At 39.4% G+C, this 26768-nt stretch overlaps 2 protein-coding genes across 4 annotated transcripts; one reads left to right on the forward strand and one right to left on the reverse strand.

Moving 5' to 3' along the window:
• Positions 1–11949: 11949 nt before the first annotated feature.
• LOC147638996 (uncharacterized) lies at positions 11950–22521 on the forward strand. Of its 3 annotated transcripts, none has more exons than XM_086786369.1 (3): positions 11950–12181; positions 12250–12353; positions 22260–22521. In XM_086786369.1, exons 1-3 carry the CDS (start codon positions 12065–12067, stop codon positions 22399–22401), a joined length of 363 nt encoding a protein of 120 aa, XP_086642495.1. In that variant the 5' UTR covers positions 11950–12064; the 3' UTR covers positions 22402–22521. The 3 variants fall into 3 exon arrangements, with proteins under 3 accessions (XP_086642495.1, XP_086642510.1, XP_086642502.1); XM_086786384.1 differs by lacking the exon at positions 22260–22521 and adding an exon at positions 17577–18021; XM_086786376.1 differs by lacking the exon at positions 22260–22521 and adding an exon at positions 14097–14235 and having other exon boundaries at positions 11955–12181.
• LOC147638997 (linoleate 13S-lipoxygenase 3-1, chloroplastic-like) lies at positions 12407–17230 on the reverse strand. Its single transcript, XM_086786357.1, has 8 exons — positions 16635–17230; positions 15930–16451; positions 15344–15700; positions 15146–15231; positions 14946–15053; positions 14422–14726; positions 14074–14340; positions 12407–13751 (listed from the first exon to the last, which is right to left on the reverse strand). The coding sequence occupies exons 1-8, from the start codon at positions 17035–17037 to the stop codon at positions 12992–12994; spliced, it is 2808 nt and encodes a 935-aa protein (XP_086642483.1). The 5' UTR covers positions 17038–17230; the 3' UTR covers positions 12407–12991.
• Positions 22522–26768: the final 4247 nt, after the last annotated feature.

Below are 26768 nucleotides of genomic sequence, written 5' to 3' on the forward strand. Positions count from 1 at the left end.
TGTTTTAAGGGGGGTTAGAGTGAGCCATAACATCCCTTAAGTAGAAATTGAGTGGATTAGAGGCCTTCTTCAAAGCTCTCTAATCTATCCTAATCACACTCATAATGTTAAAAACTAGAAATTATACAATGACTAGCCTAAATCAAGTAATCTACCAATGATTTGAGCAATCAAACCAAAAAATAAACTATAAATATTGTTCTAGCATCCGAGGTGCTAAAATTACTCAAAATAATGCATTTAACGTGTAAAATTAGACTCTAAAATTGCAAAACAATGTAAAATTAAGTAAAGTTAGGCTCTAAAAGAGACTCAAATAAATGCCTAATACACAAAATAGATACAATATTCGTTTGAGAATGACATAGATGATGAGGAGGAATGGTAGAAGATTGCCTAGAAAGCCAGCAAGAAGAGGAAGAACTGAATAGATGAAGAGATGTTGCCTGACTCGGAAGAGGTCAAGAAACAGAAGGCAGAAGAAGAAAGAAAAAGGGAGCTGGAAGAGAGATAGAAGCAAGAAGTTGGCAGAAGCTAAAAAGAAGAAGAAACTTGAAGAAGAGGAAAAGAAAAAGGAGGAAGAAGAAAAGAGAAGGAAGGAGGAAGAAGAGAAGAGAAGGAGAACAAAGGAAAAAGAGAGAAGAAGCTCAAAAGGGGAAGCTGCCCACAAGAGCAGAAGTGGTCATACCAGCATAACTACGGCCTTGGGTGGTGACCCAAGCGGCACAGAAAGTGCAAGAAGGGCCAAGCCACAACTTCACGCTATCCGGAGAGTTGGAGGAGGCGGAACTCCCCAGCCCCAGCAACTGCATACAAACACAGGGCTGATGTCTACAACCCAAAACATCCTCTCACAAGCTCTCCCTTCTATGGAGGAGCATGAGAAGAAGGCCTAGAGCACAATCAATAACATGTGCACCCTGAATCATAAACAACATGGAATGCTACTAAACACCATGACTAAAGCCAAAGACTTAGAAGGCAAAACACAAATGATGGCACAACAAAATGAGGAGATGCAGAAGAAGATAGCAATGGTGGAAAGGGCCTAGTACGACAAAAGGAGCTAAGCGAGAGAAAGATCAGAGCCCTCATTAGAGAGAGGCACCTACTCCAAGCTCAGGTGAAAGGGCTCTATGTAGAATTAGCTAAAGCAAGGAAGCCAGCAAAGGTCTGGGCAAACACCATACAAGGACTGAAGGATGAAGTGCTGGATAGCACAACGGCATTGGAAGTCACCCAATTAGAAGCCCAAGCCCTGAAAAACCAAGAAGAAGAACAAGCTATGTGCCTACCACTAGATGCCAAAGCAGCAGTGATAAAAACAACAAAGGCCAGACTTAGCAAGGTGTGGGATTAGGTGCTGCAAGCCCTGATAGAGATTCATGAACAGATGTCTTGCAAGCCACAACATAAGTCATCCATGACCGAGATAAAGATGATGATGCAGACAGGGATTTACAGCAACAGCAATAACAACAGCCAATAGGCCAAGAGGCCCCCAAAACAAGTACTTCCGAAAAGGGTAAGCAAGTGGAAAATGAAGACCAAAATTTGGCACAAGCACTAAAAACTACCACTTCAAAAGCAGAACACTGGGAAAAGGAAGCAAAAAAGTTAGCTGAAAGAAATAAGCCATTGCAACAGGAATTGCAGGATGCCACGCTCTCCAAAGAATATATAAATATATTGAGAGAGGCTCTCCAAGATAGAGACAAGGCCAAAGAGCAGGCAGAGGAGTACAAACAAAAGCTTGAGAGGAGCACTAAATCTGAAATGGATGCCATCAATGAGTTGAACACACTGGAGTTAGAAATGCAGCATTGTATGGAGAATGAAAATCAAGTCAGAAATAATAGACTCGGAGATTGTGAGAACTACAGAGCTGCCCTCCAAATGCAAATAGAGGAGGCAAAGCAAGTGGTGGAAAGGGTGCAACAAACCCAGAAGACAAGGCTACAATGGAAGCTAGAGCTAAAGGAAGCAAAGGAAGAAATGGCTAGACTCCAAGCAGAACTTGCAAAGGTAAAGGGAGCTAGCCACAGAAAGCACGAAAATGCTATCACCTGGAGTACCCAGAAAGGAGCGCGGAGAGCTGTTGGTTAAGATCCTAAAGTTGCATGACGCCAACCAAGCCTTGCACAAAGAGAATGAGCACCTGAAAGACCGATTGGTCAACATCTCAGCAGCTTCATGGGCCAGCCTAGACAATCCATTCTTTGAAGCTTCATATGTGATATTCTGTCAGCCATTGAGAGCTAACAAAGAGCTACCACCATATTTTCAAAATGCAGACATAATATCGTCATTTCTTACCACCAGGAAAACTCTTCCTCTGGAACACCCATGCTCACAATTCTTGTTCTCACAAAATGCCGAAGGGAAGGAGGATGCTTCCACCAAGAATGCAACCACCTACAAGTGAAAATGTCTGGAAGTGGGAAACCAAAAACCCAGAAAAAAAAAGGTGCAAAGCTCACCTTCAAATGATCCAGCAAAATATGAAGAAGCTGTATAGGTCGAGTGGAGACCCATACCAATGGCGGAAAACAAAATCCTAGGGCAAACTCCACTCAAATCAGTGGTGAAAGTTTTTGACCAGAAGACACAAAAGACCGACAATAATGGTCTCGAATGCTCAGAAGAATATGCATAAAAATTAAAGAGGATACAGAAGCACGCCACCTACTTGGATGATGTATACATCCCGGACCATACTCCCCTAGAAATGTTTATAAGATTCAAAAAGAAATTTGTCAAGGAAACTGCGTCAGGAGCAAAAGCTCAAGCACTGGGCATGCCAGGTGTTGTGCCTAGCAGCTTAGTGGGGCAAAAGGCACAGGCAACCCACTCACGTGTGGAGGTGGCAAACTGTAACCACAAGAGAGCCATTCAAGAACAAGAAGCCTTAGTGTAAAAGGGCAACCGGTCACTGCAGATAGGGACAAGGGAGATACGATATTAGACACGAATAGACATAGACACTCTGATAAAAGGAATGTATGAAGGATGCAGTCATTGTATGCTCTCTCAACTCATAGTTGACAGTTGTGTCATGAAGCTTGTTATAGTGATAGTACTCAAGAAATGGTAGTCTATGTTGGCCAATTGCTCTATATTAATCTGCAATACTTTTGGAATATAATGAAGAGCAATCTTGCCATTTTATTATTGTTCTGTGTTTCTCTTTACACTATGTGGATGAAGTCTACAATGGCTTAGTTTTACTGAACATGATGTCTATGTGGTGATCACACATATATAATCAAAATTATGAGAGGTAGTTTTACGATAGTCCACATATACAATGAGAATTATGAGAGGCAGTTACGATAGTCCACATATACAATGAGAATTATGAGAGAGGCAATTACGATGCACAATAGTCCACATATTGAAATTTATGCATATCTTGTCTAAGCAAGAAGCAACCAACTATGGCAACATTATCTTATGAAGCTGAATATAGAGCAACATTTTCTTTATGAAAATTGAATGTGTATGGTTGAGAAGATTGATGGAGGATCTTTATATCTCTTTAAACACTCCTACTCCTATTCTCACTGACACTTAAAGTGCAATGGCAATTGCGAAGTATCATGCCTTTATTTAAAGCTAGGACCAAGCACATTGAAGTGCATTACCACTATGTCAGAGAGAGACTTCATGCAAGAGAGATCAATCTGATATATTACAGTACACATGATAATGTGGCAGATCTTTTCACTAAAGCCTTATCGTGTGAAAAGTTTAAGGCCTTATACAAGATTTGGGCCTCTTCCCTTTCAAAGGCTGATCTCTATACATCCCACATTTGTACTACAATGGGGGTTATTAGATATATGGTAGTATTGTACTTATGCCATGGGGCACTTTTGTCCCATTGGGTTTTTCCCCATGGCCATCTAGGAGTGAACATGAACCTTAGGGTTAGCTAGTATATAAGCAACCTCATCCATAGTTTAGGGTTGTTGCTCATTCATACTTTCTCTTTATACTTGTAGAGAGATTTATCTCTCTCCTTTGAGCTTGCCAATCTCTCTCAAACTCTACACCTCTATGTTCTTATCTTTGAACATTGTGTGTGTTGACTCCAGCTCCATTCTCTGAGCTCATAGCTGTGTTGTGATCCATAGGAACTCTCCTCTTAGAACTCTCACTCTCACTAATAAGCTTAGTCTTGCAAGGGATTAAGAATGAGATTAGAAAGAGGGTTTACACAAGGGAAAAAACAACTCTGTAAATGGGAGAGTATCCTTTTATTATGAGAGAAATTGAAATACCATATACCTTTCCATGATTAAATTTATTTTCTCCTTGTGCTACGAGAAGGATCACCCATCAACTTTTGATCCTAATAGAGTTTGAGTTCAAAGTCACACTATGCACAAAAGGACTCTCAACACATTCATTGCCAACTGTTTGTTGTGTGTACCTAATGGCAGAGAACCACCAGAGGGGATCTATGTGATGATCTACCAGACACTCCGTTGTTTCAAGTATGCCTAAATGGGTAGAGAAGATTGCTTATTATCTAGTAAATGGTTTCCCTTAGGAACGGCCACTCAACCAGACCGTGCTAGATGCCTCATCAAGAAGGCAATCCCTTATATGATAGTAGCTGGGAAATTATACAAACTAGGCCGAGATGGGATCATGAGATAATTCCTCCAAATGGGTGGAGGCCCATGCCACAAGAAAGGTTAATGCTAGATTAATAACCAAATTCCTATAGTTACTAGATTTGGGTGTCCACTTGAACTAGTGAATGACAACAATTATTTACTAAATGTACTTGGGGTATTTATAATGTGCACATTTGCACATAAAAGATTTTTTAGGAAATACAAGAACCATTGTCAAGGAAGTCATCAAAACAAGCCATCGTGCCATCATGCTACATGATGCCATACCGTTGTTGCGGGTGTGGCAAGCTTCTTAGACAAGAGTCCATATTGCTTCTATTGCAAATCCACCAATATATATATATATATATATATAAGTTAAAAATTAAAGATATAAATTTTTTTCCCTAATATTATTGCAACAACTGAATGGTCATATGAAAGAGAAGGCATAGGATGATTCATGATGTATCAAATTTTGCACGTAAGTACAATTCTATACTTGAAGGGGGGTGTTAGATTTCTAGTAAAATGCATGTTTGGTGCATGACTTTTGTAATAGTGTAGCACATACTAAGGTTCATTTAATGCTACCCCATGTTTTACAATTAGCTAGGTAGAAGATATTACAAGGTGCAGTCAACTAAGTACATAATTCGTAGAGGTGGAAAAAATCATGGGGGAGATTATAGGAAAAGTGAAATGTCTTCCTAAGGCCATAAAAGCATGTATCCACACCTTTGTTATTTGGAATAGTTTATGAAAGTTAATACAATGTGCTGTTCCCCTATTCGCCTCTATTGTTTTGTGAGTTTAGGGTCCTCTCTCATAGTGATGTTGAGTGAAAATCGTACACTCAATGTTTTGATGGAGATAATAGAGTATAATGATACTCAATGTCGTAATACCCAAACTAACTTCAAACAACACATTGAGTATAATGATACTCAATGTCGTAATACCCAAACTAACTTCAAACAACACATATTTGATAGAATCAATGTTCTAATGGAGATAATAAAGTATATGCATGACAACTATTTTTTGCACAATCATTTGTAAAAATGTCATTATATACATTCAAGTAAGTCAAATGCAGTATAAGTTGGGTTGATTGATTGATTGGAATGAGCACACTAATTTAATAAGTACTATAAAGACATCATCCATAATTTTGCATGCTAAGTAAGGAATAGATAAATAAAATTACACAAGTTATATAGGCATGTTTCCCCAAAGTGCTTCAAATCCATCTTGATTCTCTATAGCACAAGACAAATATTCTTTATGCTCCCACATTAACAAATTACTTTTACATGTAGAATATGATCATACTTTCCTTATAGAATATGAGGCATGCATATATCAACCCTTGATATAGGCCAAAAATCATAATATATCTCATTTTATGTTTAATGCATGTCGCTTTAGTGTAGCTATTTCTAGACTCTTAGGGATTTTCCCATCACATGAATATACTTTATAGTAACAATTGTTATAAATTTTGATACCAAGTATGGTATATTTGTATGACATTAGTACAGATTAACCTTTTTACATCTTTGATGCCATTCGCACATATTAATCATTTGTAATTTTTTCTAAATTTTCAATGCTTTCATTTTGTTGTCACATCATAGAATGACAATGCTTCACAATTTGTATGCTCATGTGTTTAATAGTTAAGGTTTTAGAAGATTACACAAGTATAATCCAAATTTACAAACACTTAAAATAAATATATGGCAATGCTTTTTACAATGTCTTCTCACGTGTTCAATAATTACAAAGTTCAACAACATGTAAAATAACATGTGTTTAATGCTAACAAAACTCAACAACATACATGTGTTTATGCTCACGTGTTCAATAATTACAAAGTTCAACAACATGCATAATAACATGTGTTTAATGCTAACAAAACTCAACATACATTCAACAACATACATAATAAGATAATTGTGTTCAATAATTACAAAGTTCAACAACATGCATAATAACAACATGTGTTTAATGCTAACAAAACTCACATTCAATGACATGCATAATAAGATAATCATAAAATAAAAGTTTTACTACAAAAGTATAATTGAAAAGTACAAACATTTGAATAAGTCTCTACATTAAATGTGTCAAAGTATTAACATAATATCAACTTGTACATTGAAAAGTACAAACATTTGAAAAAGTCTCTACATATAAAAAATATTTGGGCCATGCCATAATTATGTGTTAAAGTATCAACACAATATCAACTTGTACATTGAAATCTAGTTCCACATTCCAAGATGACTATCACCTCACATAAATGAAATTATAATAGAGCAATAAGATTATAGATTGTTACTATTGTTTAAAAGCTCAAATATTGATGATACTAATTAGGTATCACATTATTTTAATAAATATAATTATATGAACACATTTATAAAATATCAAATCTTAAATAAAATTATATGGGCTTATTTGTAAAATAAAAGATATAGACTCATTCATAAAATTATAATTGTAAAGCATACTTTAACATATGAAAATTTTTTCATTCATAAAATCACAAATCATGCTTTCACGTATGTAATTTTTTCATTAATTATAAATAATTTATTAAAAGTTAATTATGAATACTATAGTATAAGTTTTGATACATTTTTTCCATCATCAAAAACAAGTAATGTTTTGACAAGCAATTTTAATTTGTTGTTTGTTTTCAACAAGTATTGCAAAATGTAAGCACATGCCAATTTCCTTGTAGAGTTATAGCTCTTTAGTAGAAGTTACCAAATGCAAAGCAGCTTGAAACACATCTCAACACTCACATCAATGTTATAATTACCAAATGCACATCTCAAATATCCCATCAACATTATAATTCTGCACTAAAACTTTGACAAATGCAAATGTAAAATTTTAGAAAACTTTGCAAAATGAAAATGTCGATTTCTAGAAAAGTTCTAGATACTCCTTTGAACTATATCCAACATTTAGAAAAGTAAGATTATACATATTACTCTAATACCTTTGAAAGAGACAATATGTAGATATTCGATTTCTTTTTGAAAAAAGTAACTTTTCTCAAGATTGGCATTCAATTGGTTTTTTCCAAGAGTATCAAGACAAGTTCTAAATGATTTTTATGTTCTTCTTCATTGTGATACAAGAATATCATCAAAGAATAAAATAACACAATGCTAGTACTACAAGAATATGTGATTCATCATGTGGCTAAAAGTGGCAGGTGTGTTTGTAAGATCAAAATGCATAACAAGAAATTCATAGTTATAGTTTGTGTGCGAAAAGCAATCTTAAACACATCATATGCATACATGCATACTTGATGATAACCAAAGTTTAAATCAACTTTATTGTGCACAGATGCTCCCACAAGGCTTATCTAACAAATCATCCACACAAGGAAGAGGGTATCTCTTTTTCATAGTAATCTCATTTAGTGCCCTATAGTCTATGCACAATGATAAGATTTATTCTTTTTCTGCACTCAAAGAATTGGCACCCAAGGGTGAAATTCTAGGTCAAGTAAGTCCATGGTCTAAGAGTTCTTCTATTTGCTTTTGAATCTCTTTTTGGTGAATGGTTTTGCATATAAGGTACTCTATGAGGAAAATTTATGAAAATAATGGATAATATTCTCAAACAAAACAATAACACAATGCTGGTACTTCACGAATATGTGATTCATCATGTGGCTAAAAGTGGCAGGTGTGTTTGTGAGATCAAAATTCATAATAAGAAATTAGTTGCTTCTCTATACTCTCTATGTGTGGTGCTCTCTTGGAATTTCAAGCTTCCATGGGACTTGTGAATGTTCTAGCCATGTTAGCTCTAATTTGTTGTGTTTTTTGTTAAGTTTTAAATCTATAGAAGATTTGAGGTATGTGTGATCAGGGAAAGCTCATGTTGACTTCTCTCAAGTGAAGGAGCAAGGCTGGGCTAAAATTACAAGATTAGGATGGAATGAATCATGCACATGGGAAGGGAGTGGAGAAATGCTTTGGCTGAAATCACAAGATTAGGGTGGAGTGAAGCATGGACATGGAGAGGGAGTGGATCTAGAGAGATGAGAGGGAAATGTGCATAGGAGAGGAAAAGAAAATAGCAAGAGAAATGTGTGTTGAAGAATGAGATTATGGAAATGATAGCAAGAGAAATCTGTGTTGAAGAATGAGATTATGGAAATGTTTGTGAGAGGGGAAAATCCCGTTGTTTCTTCCTTGTGTTGCTTGGAGAAGGAGTAGGCACAAGGAGGCATATTTCTTGAAGAAGGATAGAGGAGAGTAGAGTAGAAACTCCCATTATTTCTTCCTTATGTTTCTTGGAGAAGGAGTGGGCACAAGGAGGCATAATGCATATGAAGGAGAAGGAAGGAGGGGAAAGAAGACTTGCTCCCCATGTTTAGATGAACAAAACACAATATTCACTTCACACACCATTTTGCCTCATGTCACACGTCACACATTGTAGCTCACATGTCGCATGCCATCATACATCACACATTGCATTTGCATGTCGTCGTACATCACACATTGCACTCGCACATCTCATGCACTCGCACATCACACATTGCACTCGCACATCTCATGCACTTTGCATCCCCACATGTCACACCTTGCACTTCACATCGTACACCACGCATCTTGCACCTCGCACTTTTCATCTATCACACCTCACCATGTTGCAACCTGTACACATCACGCACTACACATTGCATGTCGCACATCACATGATGCACACGTTGTGCACCGCACATTGCATGATGCACATGTTGCACACTACACATCGCACGTCACACATCACACGCCACACATGCTACATCACACATGCACCTGGGAAGTAAGAAAAGACTTCAAATGGATGGATTAGGCACCTCGATTAGGTAGGTAGGTTCAAGAGTGAGGAGAACAAAGGAGTAGGTGTAGGTAGATTTTTGGTGTTCGCACCATCCAAGTTAATCTAGAGATTTCTCTTCTAAGTGATAGCTAGAAGAGGGAGGAACAAAAACTTGCCTCAATACACTAGCCACCCACGTGGCTAGTGTGGTGATTGCAAACCCTGCGAGAAAGGCATTTGTGCAACCACAAACGATAGGGTTAGCAACTTTGATGCTCAAACCTCCCTATTGACACCCTATTATGGAACATGCTTAAGAAAATAACATTTCTAATACCAAAGCAAAAAATTAATCTTTTGTTGAATAGATTTAAAGTGACCTACTTCTACCATTGGTGAAGACACTTTGGTGAAGACGTATCGAGCGACCAATGTGTTCTCTTATGGTGCCACAAGTAAAGAAGGAGCCACCAAGCCTCCATTAAACACGACTCGTGGCTTCAAAGAGTTTTCCACAGACACATGTCTGGAAACTTTAACCTCTTACAATTGTGGTCTATGGGTAACCCATATTAGAAATTCCGACTACTATTCTGTATAAGTTCATATTATTATGGCACATAGTCCTCTAGATGACTTACTGGGCAATTAAGATGCCACAAGAAAGTCTCTTGTGATGTAGTAGGCATGGTCTTAATGATCATGTAACCCTAGTGTATGACTAACCCCAAAATGAAGAGAGTTGAAACAGTTGCATGTGTATTTCTTCAAAATCATCCTCTAGTAGTAGCATCCTCTGGTAGCCTCCTCATTGGAGAGCTTCTTTGTGTTTGTTGGATAAATTTTGTAGTGTGGTCAATGTAGCTACACTTGAAACATTGACCTACCATCCGCTTGGATTGACCTACCGTCCGCTTGGATTGAACCTCTTTTGATAAATTTTGTAGTGTGGTCAATGTAGCTACACTTGAAACATTGACCTACCATCCGCTTGGATTGAACCTCTTTTGGGGAGAGTGAAGGATACACTCCTCCAGTAGAACTAGTTTATCATCCTTAGTTTACTATAGTATCTGACAGTGAAAAAGTGATGGCTACATTCCCAAACATTTTATATCATCAATTCCATCTGACAAGAGTCTTCAAGACCATGTATTACTTGGAGCTACGTTCCACCAAGGGGCTAGAGGGGCTAGAGGGTTCCGTTACCCTTTCTATTGGGATGTTCCACCTTAGGGGCAAGGGGGTTATGAATACTTGCCATGAATCATAGGAACCCTCCTCTTACTTTTAGCATTTATCAAAAGCAAGGTGCTATGCTATCTTGGGTGAGCTATCTCTACGTGTCAACTTGCAATAGGAGATTTTCTCTTCAACTATAAATTTGATTGCTATTTTTCATTCTATCCACAAATATGCTTGATTGGTTTACGTAGTCTTGGATAGGTACATCTTTTCTCGCTACTATTTTCATGGTAACCCCGTTCCCTTTAGCAAGACGAGGCACTTAGTCTTCAGGTTGGCTCACCTTGCCTTCTAGAAAAATTGCTTCCATTGTGTCTACAACCCATACCTGTATTCTATGGGATTGAGCTCCTTCAAAACTACCACTATGTAAAAAGACTCTCATAGGCTCAATCTTAGAGTTTGATCTCTTGATCTAATGATATACTATGGTGACGTCACTTTTCTAGCACCTTCTATGTGCACAACTTTCCATTGTGTGACTAATTCACATTTGGACATCCAACCATTAAGTGGTCCACATGTAGGGTTTCTCCAATCGCCAGGATGTAGGTGTGGTGTTTAAGAAAGGGTAGCTATTAGCCTTTAGCTTATCCTTTACCTAGTTGAAAATTCAAATTGGTCAATTGAGAGCTTCTCTCCTAAGAAAGGGTAGCTACTAGTCTTTAGCTTATCCTTTACCAGGTTGAAAATTCAAAATGGTGAGTTGAGAGCTTCTCTCCTAAGCTGGTTGAAAAAAATTCAATAATAGTGTAAACTTTTCAAAACGTCTAATGTAAACTTTTCAAAAAAAGTGTAGCTATTTTCATGAAATTTCGAACTTTGATGAGTAATAAAGAGGGTGGGGAATCGGTAGTGGCGAACACTCTAGCCAAGGATGGTGTGACTTCAAATCTCCCCCCTCCCCTCACTCCACAAGATGGGGTGGTGTGAGTAATGTCTCTTTTTTTTTTTTAAAGTAATAAAGAGGAAATTAGTATGTTTATTAAAAAAAGTTTTTCGAACACACCTCTCTCAAAGGGGGGTTACTAGGTAGGAGGGCTCTAGGTGTGGCACAATCTCCCCTACTAGGATTGTGCCACACCTACAAACAAGAACCAAACAACTCCAATCTAATCTCACTTAAGGTACTCCTAGACTAAGGTTGTTATCTTCATTGTCTTAATAGCTACCTCATTCAGGACCATATTCCAAATGTGTTGACAAGCATGATGCACATTGGTGAAGTCCTCAACCATTACTTGATTGTAGTGAGTAAAATTAGGAGCTAGATGCCTTGTTTCAAGTCACATTATGCAATTTTTGTGTTCTATCTACAGTGAAGATAAGGGTTAGAGAATACTATAAGAATGTTTCATTACCACTGCTATGGCTTCTTTTTCTTTTTAGATAACGATAATCTAAATTATGTGAGAGTGGAGCTAGCTCTGTTAGATACACAAAAAGGTTGCTTCCTTCATGTTCAGGTAATACCTCCTACTCTTGTCAATTGATGAAAATGACTTGAATTCAGGTTGTTTATTTTTTTTCACAGGCTGGTTTTCATGGCACACCAGAAGCAGAGGTAGAGGCTGCTGCACAACAAAAGACCTCAAAACTTTACTCGAGAGAATTCCTCATGGAATTGGTTCAATTCTTGTAAGTTACTCAAAGAAACTTTCTCCTTGCATGCTACAGTAGAGTGGCCTCAATTTTTATGAATAAAACATCTCTCTGCAAAAATCATGTTTCTAGAAACTGATATGATACAACAGAAAAATTGGGCTTCATGTGATAAGGAATAAGGTTTTCACAAGCTTAGCTTGCAATAATGACCTTGGCATTTGGGCAGTGCTTGTATAAGGACTCAACAAGTGATGATCCCAACCCATCCTCTCTCTTGAACTGCAGAGCTAGGACTCAATTATTAGATAGCTTTATCTTACCTTTATAGCCCTGACTTGCTATCATGTGAGGGAGGGCCTTTACACTGCTTTGGTAATGGTTAATGGGGCACATGAGGATTCTTGCCTTTAGTTTTCTTTTGGGCAAATTGTTCAAAGTTTTGGGCATTTTGGGCACCCCCATGCATTGTGGGTCTCAAGGTGCCCAAATCAGTAGGCCTCATACATAACAAACATCATGGGTGCTTACAAGTGGAGCCCAGAAGGCGACCAAAACATCTCGAGATTCACCAAAAATGTGGAAAAGTCCATTTGTGTATGGGTTACTTGAGGGCACCTCCTTGGGGTAAAGTGCAAGTTTTTATCCCATAGGTTCCATGGCAGTGCTTGATTTCAGATGGAGATGCTGTTTGGGACGCCCCGCCCAGTGACCCCTGGACCAGATGTTGGCCTCAACAGCTCATAGGGCAGGATTCCCACTCCATTCCTGTTCTTCAGCTTAGCATCTGCATTTCTACTATCAATGACCTTCTCAGCCTCCTCGACCCTTTTGGCAAAATCACTAGCAGCAGCTTTGGCCCTTGCATCAGATGTCCAGTTTATCTGGACCCTTTGCCCCAAGTACTCCTCATCAGCTGCATGGGTGGACAGAGAGTCCATGACAGACATCACATAAGTAGCCTGGTACTTGTTGGAGATTGTAGACAAGAAAAACTCCTGAGGGTTTTGAAGAAGCTCTTGGTACTCTCTACTGCTTTCATCTTGCTCCGGTATGAGGCGCCTTGTCATGCATGGATGGTTGGGCACATACCCACAATATGCATATTGACCAAAATTCACAGCAGCATGATGTGCAGATGTCACCCATATGATGTTGCTCAAAATAGATGCTAAATCCTCCTCAGTATTCAACTCAGGCCACCATGGCTCATGGCTCTTGTCACCATGGCCATGATGCCTTATCTCTTCCCACCATTCATGGATCTCTTTGTCTTTGGCTAGAGCTTCAGGGTCACCATAGTACAGAGAAACATACTCCTTCACCCAATCTCGTATGGCATTCCAGATCATCAGGCCATCGGCAGCATACGGATAATCTTCTATCACCAGCTTTAGGTCACCTGGGTTGTTTGGATCCTCCACTGCCATGCCCCTGCACATTCCAACCCTGCATAGCTTGAGAAAAGCATGTCCTTATAATTTTTATAGATGCTTCGTGTATGCACCTGAGTGAGTGTGTGTGAGAGAGAGAGATAGAGATTCTTTTGTAGCATGGCGCACAGCCAACAAACTACAATGGGACTAAAACTTGCACCCATATACGCATCTACAACTACTCAAGCTAACCAATCTGCTTCACTGTAGCTAATGGGTGTGAAACTTGAACCCACACACACCCAGAACTACTAGGGTGCCCCACTTTGTATGTGTATGCTCTAGAGAGAGAGAGGGAGGGAGAGAGAGATAGAGCTGACCTTCTGAGCAAGTCAGCTGGCAGATTTTCCATGTCAAACTGCCAGTTGGACTTGTAAGCAGCAGAGCTTATCTCCATGCAGCAAGGACCAGGTGTAAAGCAGGTCTCGATTACACCATCTGCATTGATCAGGAGCTGCCTTGCCAATGCATTGATTTCCAATGTGTATCGGAGATGTGGTTGAAGAAGCTTTGAGATTGGGTGTAAGATGCTTAACCGGCGATGTGTGGCAATGACATAAGGCTCGGCTACAGCATGACCCCTGAGCCTGCAAACATTGGCATTTTTGTTCAGCCCCATGGAAGGGATGATCGGAAGGGATGAACCTAAATGTAATCATGTAACTTACCAGTGGTTTATTAGTTGATGGAAGCCTGCATCATTGGAAGCTGCATGGGCCTTTGCCAGCTGCCATAGCCAATGGCTGGTTGCATCCTGCCCAGGTGTGAAAACCCTTTGGCTACCCTGGAAGCCAGGGAACGAAGGTGGCAAACTCAACTCTATGGCCACTGGAGAGAGAGTCCCAAGTTCAGTTAAGAAGAAGACAGTTCGGCTTGCATACATCTTGCGGTCCTTCAATGCATTGATTTTGTTGATGAAAGGCATGTAAGCGTCATGATAATCAATGATGAAGAGCCTTTTCTGTTCAATAGCCTGTTACACCAATATAAGCTTTGGCAAGTCAATGATCCAACTAGAGCAGTTAGCTGGTTCTATGTTGCAAGGCTATTTGTGTTCCTGATCAGATTGATGCAAAGGCCCTTCAAAAGCCTGCTCACACACCCCATTGGCAATGCTAAGGATGGGGATAACCATTTGTAGGTGCCCATCTGCTGTAACCAAAATTTTCATAAGACGAATGATGATATGTACCTCTTGCACAGAAAGACCACCTAGTAGTCTTTGGATGTGTTGGGCTTTGATTGTTGACTCCTTTGGGCCATAGATCTCTGGATCCAAGTTGCTCACAGGAGGGAAGGACTGCAAAAAGAGTTTGTTTCTCAATTTTAGACCTTAAAGTGCATTGGTTACAAGGCAACATCCATGTAGAGAAAACATAGCAAAATTCACACCTTCATGAGTTCAATCTGCAAAGGGTTGACCCCGGCCAATGCCTGGCGACCAAATTCATCATCACGCAACCAGGAGAACCTATCCTCTGCATTAAAAATGATGCATACCATTAACTACAGTTTTTAGCATAAGGTAATTCATTGGGTACTGCATGATTTTGCAACAAGCATAGACAAACATTTCCACATTTTCCTTACTTGAAAAGAGTTGAGGTGGCGCGAATCGCAGACTCATGGAGTCTTCGAGCTTCTGCAAGAACCTGGGAAGCCCTTGTTTGTAAAGATTGAAGTTGGACAAAATGCTCACCATTTTCATTAATAGGTCAGGCTGCTGCTCTTTGAGCAGCATACTGTCTTTGTACAGGCGGTCTATTTCACTAAAACAATTAAATTCAGACACTTTGGTGACTGTTTTCTCGATCGCTGGAAGCAATTCATGCACAAAAAGCTTGATGCTTCCTGCCACATAGGTTTCTTGTTTGAGATCCTCAAAGGCTTCATCTCGGGGCACGTAGTAGTAAGACCCCCTGGGCAGCACACTCTCTGAGGTGCGGTCTGTAACATATCAAGCAAATCAACTTATCAGATTGCATGTATGAAAACTCAAACAAGTTCAAAATCCCATTACATCTGGTTAGTGGAGATATTGGTGATTTGTTTTCACTAAAACCAATCACCCATATCTCAACTAACCATCTGCTAGCAGGCTAACTTATTAACCTAAGTTTATGATGTACAAGGTCTAGACATGCACTTGTCTTATGGGTCATGTTAGAGGTTATACCTGTTTTGGCAGGAGGACGGCCTGTGCGTAAACGACGAGGGTAAGGAAGCTCCTCGGTGGAACCAACAGAAGGCCTGGCAAGAGCCTTATTCTTATCAGGTTGTCCTAAATCATTATATATCGCATAGTCATAGATGCGCTCGTGCTTTTTGCGGTGCCCTCGCCCATCTCCTCTCATAGACAACATCTCTTTTTCTCTGAGATCTCTCAAGCCCTCAGGAGTCTCCTGTGGAAGGTAAACCTCGTTGCTGAAGAAGACTCTCTTCTCAGGATTGTCCACCTTAGAATGAACCCAAGAGTAGCAGGGAAAGTACACTTTCCCGCCATGCCATCCTTGCAATGCAATCGTCTCAAGATAGAATTCATGTGGATGCTCGTTGAGGATTGTAATGGCACCCGGAAACCCGAAGTCTTCCGAAACCATGAACTCAGCAGTGTATTCTACCTTGTCTGCGACATACCGCGCCTTCTTCTCCCAATCCTTCAAGGTGGACTCTTGGCTTAATTTGCCGATCTTGGTCTCTGTGTACATGTACGTGGAAATGATTGTGTGAGATTAGCCAGTGCCATGCATGTGTTAGCTTAGGGAATAGAGAAGAAGTTAGATGGGGATTAAGGATGTTCAGGCTGGATACAGAACAATGCCTGCCCGGCAAGGAGGAGTGTTCTCTATCCAGCCTGAGATTGAGCTTAGATAATACGCACTTGGGTCGATCTTTGTGCTGATGAGTTGCAAGATGACCTTGAGGCCTGCAGAGTCCAACCTGGCATCAAAATCCTCCAGACCTTTGTCTAAGAAGGCCTCCAGGCCTCTCTCTAAGAGGGACGCCAGGAGATTGGAAGCATGCTTTCTTCTGATGGTCACTGTAGCGATGAGCTTTCGCTGAGTCCCCGGCTTCGACTCCCTCGTTGCTGCTGGGAGGCCGTTTTTAGCAGGACTACTGCTAGATGGTGTGCCTTCTCTGATGGTGGGTTTGCTCACCTGCACAGCTCTGATGGGGCTGAAGAGCTTGGTTCTGTCTTTGCGAAGTGGTGGGAAGGCGGGACTTGCAGGGCTGAACTTGGGTTGGAGGAAGCAGCCCAAGCTAATCTTGGTGCTGTGCATCATTGTTTCGATCAAGGGTAGCAGGGGGCTTAATTAGTGAAAGGAGCAGAGATAATTATGCAATTGAGGGCAAGAAGGGCCTTAATTAAGAGCAGAAGAGTGTGTGTTAAGAGCTGGATTTTGGAGACGATCGCTTTTAAGCAGCAAATTGTGTGTGTGTGTGTGTGTGTGTGTGTAGCTCAGAGTCCAGACTCTGTGAGCTGAGGGTTGGCGAAAGAAATATTTATTGAAAATTGCGAGGTGGTGTTCAAAGTCAATGCGGGAAAAGAGGCGCGTCAGCCAGTTTTGGTGGCTATAAATAGTCTGTTGACTCCGAACACTTTACCCCCTCTCAAAGCCCATTATCAAAAAGCCAAGTTCCATTTACCTATTGAACCACTCCTCGAAAAAAAAAACGTTTTTTAAATTAGAGGCAATGCTTAGGCTTAACCGAGATTTAGACTTAAAAATCACTAAAAAATTATACAAATGTCCTGGATTTATAACTAAAATGTTAAAATTAAGGGCAATCTAAGATTCCAACTGGGGTTTTTGAATTTCAGGCGGGAAAATTACACTACGACCCGAGTTATGTGAGCACTACCATGAACCACAATTATCAAAAAAAAAATTCATACACACTCGGGGCCCACTCAAGTGGGTGGAGCCGATTTCCCCTTCCAACAATTAGCCAATTATCATGGTCGGGCCAAGGCCACGTACCATCGGGCAAGAGCCACGAATTAGGCATCCACCATGACCACCGCGATGAGTCGAGCGTTGGAACAGCGGAGGGGTCTCATATGGATCCTCCTATCTCGGGTGATCCACCACCCAAGGAGGAGGAGTCACTCGAGTGTTCAAGGGGCAAGAGCCCGAGCAACCAAACACATCAAGCGAGCATAGGTGTCCCTTTATAACATGAGAGAGCCTAGTGGGACTTGAACTCATAACCTAGAGGTTACAAGTCACAAGCTTGACCACTACACTAACTCAGTCGGGACACAATTATCAAAAATTACCATTGTTGCTATGAGATCTTATACTTGATGAGAGATAAGAGATGAGATAAGAGATGGATTTGTAACTTGTTAAATGGGGTTTGAAGGATGTTAAGTCAGGGATAAAAATGTAAAAGCTTTTTGGTATATGAATATGTATATATATTGGTCCCAAAAAAAAATTTTGCCATTGTTGCCACCATGCCCAAGGTCCTTGCTCCCTAAATGAGATAAGCCGAGTTGTAAGGGCTCTTGCCCTACACACCGCCACACAACCTGGGTTCAATACTCGCCCCCTCCTCCCACATGCCGTTTGCGGTCTCTCAATTCCCACACTAAAAAAATTAAAAATATATCCCTCGCAATATATAAAAAAAACCCAGCAGAGTGCATTTTGCACACTCGGGAAATTTGAAAGTTACTTGCAAATTTTGGATTTGATGGTTTGATGAAATTCTAAGATTTTGGATAGGTATTAGTTATAAATACCTTCACATTATTATCAATACCTCCAATATTTAGATATCTAGTTTTTTCACCATTTAGGGGACCCTTTTTTCGCACACGACCCCTAATAGATAATTCGAAAGACGGAAGAAGCTTTGTGTAATAATGTAATAGCTCAATGGGCATACATTTAATTGGACGTATTCAAAAATCACTTTTAATTTACATTAATTATGCTAAGCTTATATTTCTACAAGGCCAAGGCCCAAGACCCAACCTCATTAAGGAGCGTGTGTGCATGCGTGTGCTTGTTTGTGTACACACACACTTGCACATTTTGGTACATATGTTGGAACAAAGGAGCAAAGCAAGTAGGTTTTAAAAATAAGTGTCGTCACACAACAAGGAAAGTGGCACTTTGATGGGCCGCAGTGACGTGGGCTTGCCGTGGGTGATCGATAATTTCTAGCAATGACACTAGTTCTTAGCCACCATTGAAGTGAAATTTTCTCATGGGGTCCTCAATAATAGATGAGGGTGAGGGTAGAAAAGGGAGGGTCTTGAGGGTATGAAGAGGAAGCAAGGGAGATGGTAGTTGTGATCGTGAGTGAGAGGAGGGAGATTGAAAGGCTGTTATGTCAAGGAAGGGGTGGGAGCTAGGGGGAGGTTAAAGGAGTGGAAGCAATGGGAAATTAGTCAAGCAGGTGTTGCATATTACCTTATGATTAGGTATATTTAGAAAACACTTTAATTTGCATTAAATATGCTAAGGCTAAAACCTTGCCTTGCCACATAGCCAAGACCTAACCCTTCCCTAGTGCCTCCCCCTTCATCCAAGTAAAACAAGAAGATGTCATATCCTTCTAGCCACTATGTTGCACACGTGTGTGTGTGTGTGTGTGTGTGTGTGTGTGTGTGTGTGCGCACGCGCGCGTGTGCATGTGCGTGCACATGCACATGCACATGTGTGTGTATGTGTGCATGTGTGCGTGTGTGTGTGCGTGAGAGAGAGAGAGAGAGAGAGAGAGAGAGAGATGCTTGCCTCTAGTACTGATGAGAAAGGTCCACCCCACTACCCCTTGGACAGTGCCATATCTGCAATAATAAACATAATTGATAAAAGTTTAGTTTATTTTATACACCCTCACAAATATCTTTCCAATATTGGACATAATTAAAAAATAGTTTATTTTATACATGCTTACAAATTAACACAACAATTATTTAAGGTCAATTTATCCCCTTTATAATGAATTAATTACGAAAACATTAGAGACCATGTACACAATACCACTTCTTTAATTTACTAATTACAAAAGCGGTAGAGAGACCATACACACTATCACGTGTAGGACTAGAAACCACATAAATGCTTCATAATATATCACTCTCACTCATCTATGGTCCCAAGTTATGCCCCACATTTTCATCACCAAGACTCTAAAGAGGTTCACATTTCTATATGATACATTAACCAATAATTATAGGTTGGTTTTTATTAAAATCATAGAATATACCCTCAACATGATGAGTTACTAACCCTCGTCCTTGGTAGGGTGGTGTAGCCTTTAAATTTTAAGAGTTACTATCCCCATCCTAGGTAGGGTATAGCTTTCAAATTTCAAGAGTACACAATTTTCTTGATGAGTTAGGTACCCGCAATTATATTGTGTGTGTCAAAAAATTTTGTCATGGGAGTTTTTATAACTATGTGAAAACAAGTGTATTTTTTGTTTCATGCACAAAACTTGGCCATTCAAACTCTGAAAATAAACAACCCTTGCATTTAATGGGCATTCAAACTTGGCCATTCAAACTCTGAAAACTTGGCCATTCAAACTCTGAAAACAAACAACCCTTGCATTTAATGGGCATTGAAATGTTTTGTGTAGTAGTTAACTTGGTTGTGGAAAGAGTATCTAACCAACACAACCCTTGCATTTAATGGGCATTGAAATGTTTTGTGTAGTAGTTAACTTGGTTGTGGAAAGAGTATCTAACCAACATGTCCCCCTACATCCACACACCCCATGTGCCCCTGGATCCCCAATGATAGGGTAGCCTTCAAATTTTAAGAGCACATAATTTTCTTGATGAGTAAGTTACTGATAAGGATAATTGAACTTTAGATGTGTCAAAGAACCTGGCCATGGGAGTTTGTGATCATGCCATATGTAGTGCATTTATGATTTCATTCACAAAACTTGGCCATTCAAACTAGTAGTGGGATTACCCGTGTTTGGCACGTCTCCTCAAAGCTCCAAATTCAAATTCTACCCCAACCTCCTCCTCCTCTTCTCGAATCTCCAAATTTTTACCACATGGTATCTTTGTGAAACTCTTTCTTTATATAATATAGAGATGAGACCGAACAACCCTTCTTGCAAGCATTTAATGAGCATGGAATGTTACGTGTTGTCCCAGATAACTTGGGTGTGGAAAAAGTATCTAACCAATCCCACCCCCCCCCCCCTTCTATTTGGTAGGGTAAGCTTCAAATTCAACTAGAGTCTAGGTAGACACAACTGAAAAGAAAAATCTTCTTCTTCTTCACACAACAAAAGAGGTCTACAAAGAAAATAAAGTGACTAACACACATAATAGAGTATGTACAAGCGGTCTGTAATGTGAACATGCTAAGAGGAGTGGGTAGATGTGGACTAGTCAGTCTAGTCTAGTTGTAGAATCTATGGCGAAGATATGTCGATGCCAACTACCAAACTCGCCAGTGATATAAATGTCGAACGGTCATGCAGATAAATTTTTCAGCTTTTTCATGGTTGTGAAAAGAGCACAATAGATTTTGAATTACTCACAATCAATTGCCAATTTTTCAATGCCTAGAAATTGGTAGAGATAGGATAATTTTTTCCAAACAACCATCCTTTTAAGGGAATGTCTACTAAAGAATATTTTTTTCCAAAGCCACCCCTCTTAAAGGATACACCCTTCTCATGATCCCTTTGGTAGTAGGGGAAAACTCAAATTTAACTAGATCCCTTTAGTACGATAGAAGGGTCTTTAGTCTGGTAGAAGGGTAAAGAAATCATTACCCAACCAACTTTTAAAGAAAGCTTTAGTATGGTAGAAGGGTAAGAAAGCTTTTTCCAACCCACTTTAAAAGAGAGACAAACTACCTTCAAACCAATAGGGACAAGGTTGTCTCAACTAGATTCCTATTCATGATATTGTTATCTTGCAATTTATGTGGATACTTCAAGGTGCGAGCTAACTCTAAACCAATTACAATCATGCTTCTATACTTCTACTTGTACTATGGTTTAAAGGGACTTATAAAGAAAGATATAGGGTACAAAAGTCTCATAAAGGGACTCATAAAGAAAGATATAGAGTAGAAAAATCTCATAAAGAAACTTCTCGCCAATCCATTACAAGATAAAGACAATAGTGCCACTACTTTAAAGAGACTTATAAAGAAGACTAGGGTAGAAAGGTCTAGCCAAGCAATTACAATAGTACCTCTACTTTAAAGGGACTTATAAAGAAGAGTAGGGTAGAAAGGTCTAGCCAAGCAATTACTAGATATTAATTAAAGATAATTGTTTGTTTGTTAAAAGCTTGCTCATTTTCAGTGTCTTGCATCTTACACTGTTAGTCATAATCTCTATGGTGATACTCATTATTTTATTTTGGGGTATTTTATTTTGGATGCGCCTTTTATTTATATCGTTTACTAGGATGAATGTGTTTAATCAGCTGTGTGCACTGGTATATTATCATCAAGATTAATGTGTTTAATCAGTTGTGTCTGTTGACTAATATTATTTTTGATGACAGATTATGTGGTAATCGTGGGTGGAACATATGTTGGACCACTATGAGATATTTTGGAAGACATGTGAACATCTTTATGGTTTCATATTTAGGCATTAATATTTTTGTAAGGCTAAGGCCTCAAACATTTGTATATACCAATTAGTATTTTATACTTTTGGTAGGCCCAAGACTTTATATTTGTAGCTTACTATATTTTTGTATATTTTTTATGCTCAAAAACTCAAAAACACTTGTGCTTTGTTTTTTTAGAGTTATACATATAAATATAGGTATCGACGGTGATATCTTTCTTGTTCTCTAGCTCTCTTGTTAATTTTATTTGGTTTATACTTTTAATTTATGGAAGTCTATATTATGCTCTAATTTTTGTGCTTAAGAATTAAAATTTCTTCTCTAAGTGTCATAAAGGTCGTGACAATGGTATCAGAGCTTTGGGGACTACTCAAAGAGAATGATTTTTTAAGAAAAAATTAAAATCAAAGTTTACGCAATTATTTGGAGCAAAGAAAGTCAACGATTTGATTTTTGGTAAATACTAAAGCCTCAAATAAAGAAGGAATACTTGCACAGGAAGGCCAAAGAATTGGGACACTGGTCAAGAAATTGAAGGACAAGTGAAAATTGATTGAGAAGTGAAAGGGCATTTTTAACCATTGGATAATACCTCTTCACCAACTTTTTCAAAACCTCCTTCCAAAACCACAAAACCACTTTAAAAACCACCTTTTGATTCCTTTACCCTCTCCAAAATCCAACCATAAGGAGGATTCAAAAAACCCTCCACAATAGCTCTTCCTCACACGACGCCCTAGAACTTCACAGTAGTCTCACTGGTTTGGCCGTCATACATTTGTTCCATTCCATGCATGGGAGAAAGAGAAGAATCACCTATGCATGGGAGCTCAAAAGAAATGTTGCCATTATATATTTCGAGAACTTCATGGACTTTCTATATACACGAACATGCCATCAACATTTTCTTCAAAATACCATCATGAGAGTAGGAGTTCATTTATGAGGTTGACAATGCTGTTCAACTCATCACCCTTTTGGCACCGCATCCAAGTTCATTGTCGCGAAGGTCCATCAGTTGTGAGATCGACCACCTCTAGAGACCTCGATGGAGCTCCTTTTGTGAGATCCAGGAAAGTACTTTCATCAATTGGAGTAGATTGCTCAAACTCACTTGACGAAATCATTAGGCATATGTTTGACAATTCCCTATCAGAAACATACATGGTAGAGAGGGAGGCGGTCTTGCTTGGATACAATTGGATTAAGTGATTTGGGTTGCCTTCTCGCTCACATCATTCGTGAATAATAGGATGAGTATCTCACAGCCACCCGAGATATTGACCCCCTAGTAGATAGTTTGCCTACACAAGAGGTTGAAGAGAAATGGAGAATGGCATTTTATAAAGATGAAAGAAAGTGGAGACATGCTACAAGGTCGATGGCAGTGATTGTAAACCCTGCACTAGGGGAAGGTTTCTTTGAGTAAGAAATCCTACACTATTTCCTCTATCTATTTTGTAGGCAACAACATTTTATGGTTTTAATGTTGTGGTTTAATTATGGTGTTGTGTTGTAGATGACTAGTGCAAGTTAATTGGGACAAGAAACCGGATTGTTTGGCAGAGGATAGGCTATACAGCTTGGTAGCTAGCTCGTTGCCAAATGACCACAAAGCATAGATTTTGGATATTTTGATTGATGGCGATTTGTAGACGCTACAGGATTCAAAAATCCCTAAAAGTATGTAATAATTACTTTTTCTATCTTCTTGATATTTACAAGGTACTCTATTTTATTTGAATAACAATTTCAATGGCAATGCAGCAAATGTAAGTTTATTCAGGGATTGGCTTCAAAGAGGTCATATGGCATGAGATTAGAGTGCAGGGTGTAAACGTCCTTGCAGAAATATCAAAAAAGTACAAGGTAATTTTTCCAGATACATTCCTGGATTACCTCGCCGACCTTAAGAATGTATTTTGGGAAGTTGTTCATGGAAATGGTGGGATCCCTACAGAAATAAGATATGGTAGCTTCGAACCCTACTGTCAAGGCTACCAAGCGTGCTATGTTCAGGCGGGTAGGATTCCATAAAGCGTACTTACTACTTGGTTGTACTCTTATATTTATAAACTGAATGGATGTAATAATGTGTAGATGGATTTGTAAGTGCCATGCGGAGAGATCTATTGCAAATGTGTGTGCCTGCAATCTTAAAAGAATGGCACAATCCAAAACATGAAAGCACTATGTATACAGAGCAACAACTTCAAGACCTTTGGGATGCAGAGATATACAAGAGATACCCATTGTTCCTTGACTTTCCAAGTGGCAAATTTCCCAAGAGCAAGAAAGAGATGTATACTCGGGCTTGTAAAGCAAAGCAATCAACCATGGTATGAACTATACAATTAGATATTTCACTTTATTTTAAATATTATTTCTTATATCTTTTCAAATGGTGAATTCTATTATGAAGCCTAGAAGTCTACGTGACAAATCACATGCTCAAGGCAAAGGTAAAGGTCTTATTAAAGATGAAGGGGATGATGAAGATGAAGAGGATGATGTGATGAAGGGAAAAAAGTTCCAAAAAAGGATGTAATGAAGGGAAAGGGAAAAGGAAAGTCACTACAGGAAGAGGACGATTCTGATACCTCTCCCCATCAGAATATGACGAAAGCGATTCTGATGACAGCACATGCAAGATTGAGGCAACCCCAAAAGTTGAAGAAGCTGATCATGCAGCAACACAAGCAGGGCACTCTTTTACTTGTGGTTCATTAGTATTATTGTTACATTTTTGCATACTAACATAGATTAAGTTATGGATTCATATAATCTTAGCAAGAGGTGAAGCCTCAAATGAACCATTGCATCCACCTAGCTTGGGTGAACTGAATCCAATCCAAATGAATTTGTCAGGTATTATTTTACTCATTGGCAATGATAATGTAAAGTATTTGTGTGGTGCATGCACTTACAAAATGTACACTTTGTAGGAGTGTCTCATCGTACCACAACAGTAGTCCTCGGTACTCCCAGTGAACATCAAAGTGCTAGTTCCTCTACCGTCATAGAATCAATTGTTACCACATGTGAAATGATTGTAAAGATGTGTCTTTTATATCTTGTAATAACAATTGATGTATAACTCTACTCAACATGGTGTGGTAGGACATCATTCTAAAAAGATGATAGCATGTGTTGGAGATCCTTTGAAGATAGGCCGTGCACTTTTGAACCAGCCATGTCCACCGGAGCTAGAACATGTCTTTGATACGTTTCTGAAGGCCAACATGGGAGACATGACCTTTTGAACCAGCCGTGTCCACCGGAGCTAGAACATGTCTTTGATATGTTTCTGAAGGCCAACGTGGGAGACATGACCTTTAATGTTAAAGGTGTCAATATAAACACAGCTTGTGATTTTATTGTAGTGAGGTTGCCCATAGGAGGTTCTGTTTATGGTTTCCCCAATGACATTGTCCCACCATGGAATCTCTGCACATATGAGTGATGAGATTATTTTCCCTTCATTAAGACCTTGTGTGTTGTTGTACATATGTTGCGTGTGTGTATGTCATGCTTACATTTTTGGTGTATGTCATTCTAATTAATTCCACGTAGATGGAGAGGAGCACGTATTGCTTCAGATTTGTGAGACCTATTGGAATTGGGGTTAGGGTTTCAACAATTGGTATCAGAGCTAGCTTCCTTGACACTTGATCTAGTAGTCTGCCTCCCTCCTCACGACCCTATTTTTCTATCTCCCCGATTGAGATACCCTCTTAGGAGAAGAAGGTGTATACTGCAGTGTGTTGTATACAAATTATACAGGATTTTCGGGGTCAGCGGCACGATTCGGGCACGTTTTGGGCACCACATGGTTTTTGCAAAACGTTTTGGGGCATCATTTTGGATTGGTTCTCCTCGATTTTGGGTGTTTGGGCTATGTAGCAGCAAAGATTTGGTGTGCAGCAGCATCTACAATGTCTTCAACAACATCGACCATCATACTTTTGCTAGTAACACTCTATTCTCTACTCTGTGTTATTTTTCATACACTTTGTAGGTGATTCAGTCAGTTGGCAGCTATCCAGGGTTGCATCCAATGAATACTGAGTACTTGCAGTGTGTTGAAAGATTTTGCATTTGGTAGAAAGTCATGGCTGGCAGTAGTGATGTATTCAACATGTTGCTGATGAATGAGGACAAACTTGATGGGACTAACTACCCATTGTGGTCCTATACGATGAGGCATGTACTAGTTTTGCTAAAGGCCTTTGGAATGTGGTTAGTGGTATAGTGAAACTCGTCTTGTTTCACAACTACCAGTGCAACCAGGTGCTGCCAGTACATCTGAAGTAGAATCTAATACAGATGTGGCTCCTCCACATGCACCACTAGTACCTCCCATTGCTACTCAAATGTGATGGGATGGAAGAGATGCACAAGCACATGCATTGCTTGCACTTTGTGTGAAGCGTAGCA

Source organism: Cibotium barometz, chromosome 4 (assembly GCF_041138505.1).
Source record: "Cibotium barometz isolate CiBa-2024 chromosome 4, ASM4113850v1, whole genome shotgun sequence".
In the NCBI taxonomy this organism is placed as follows: domain Eukaryota; kingdom Viridiplantae; phylum Streptophyta; class Polypodiopsida; order Cyatheales; family Cibotiaceae; genus Cibotium; species Cibotium barometz.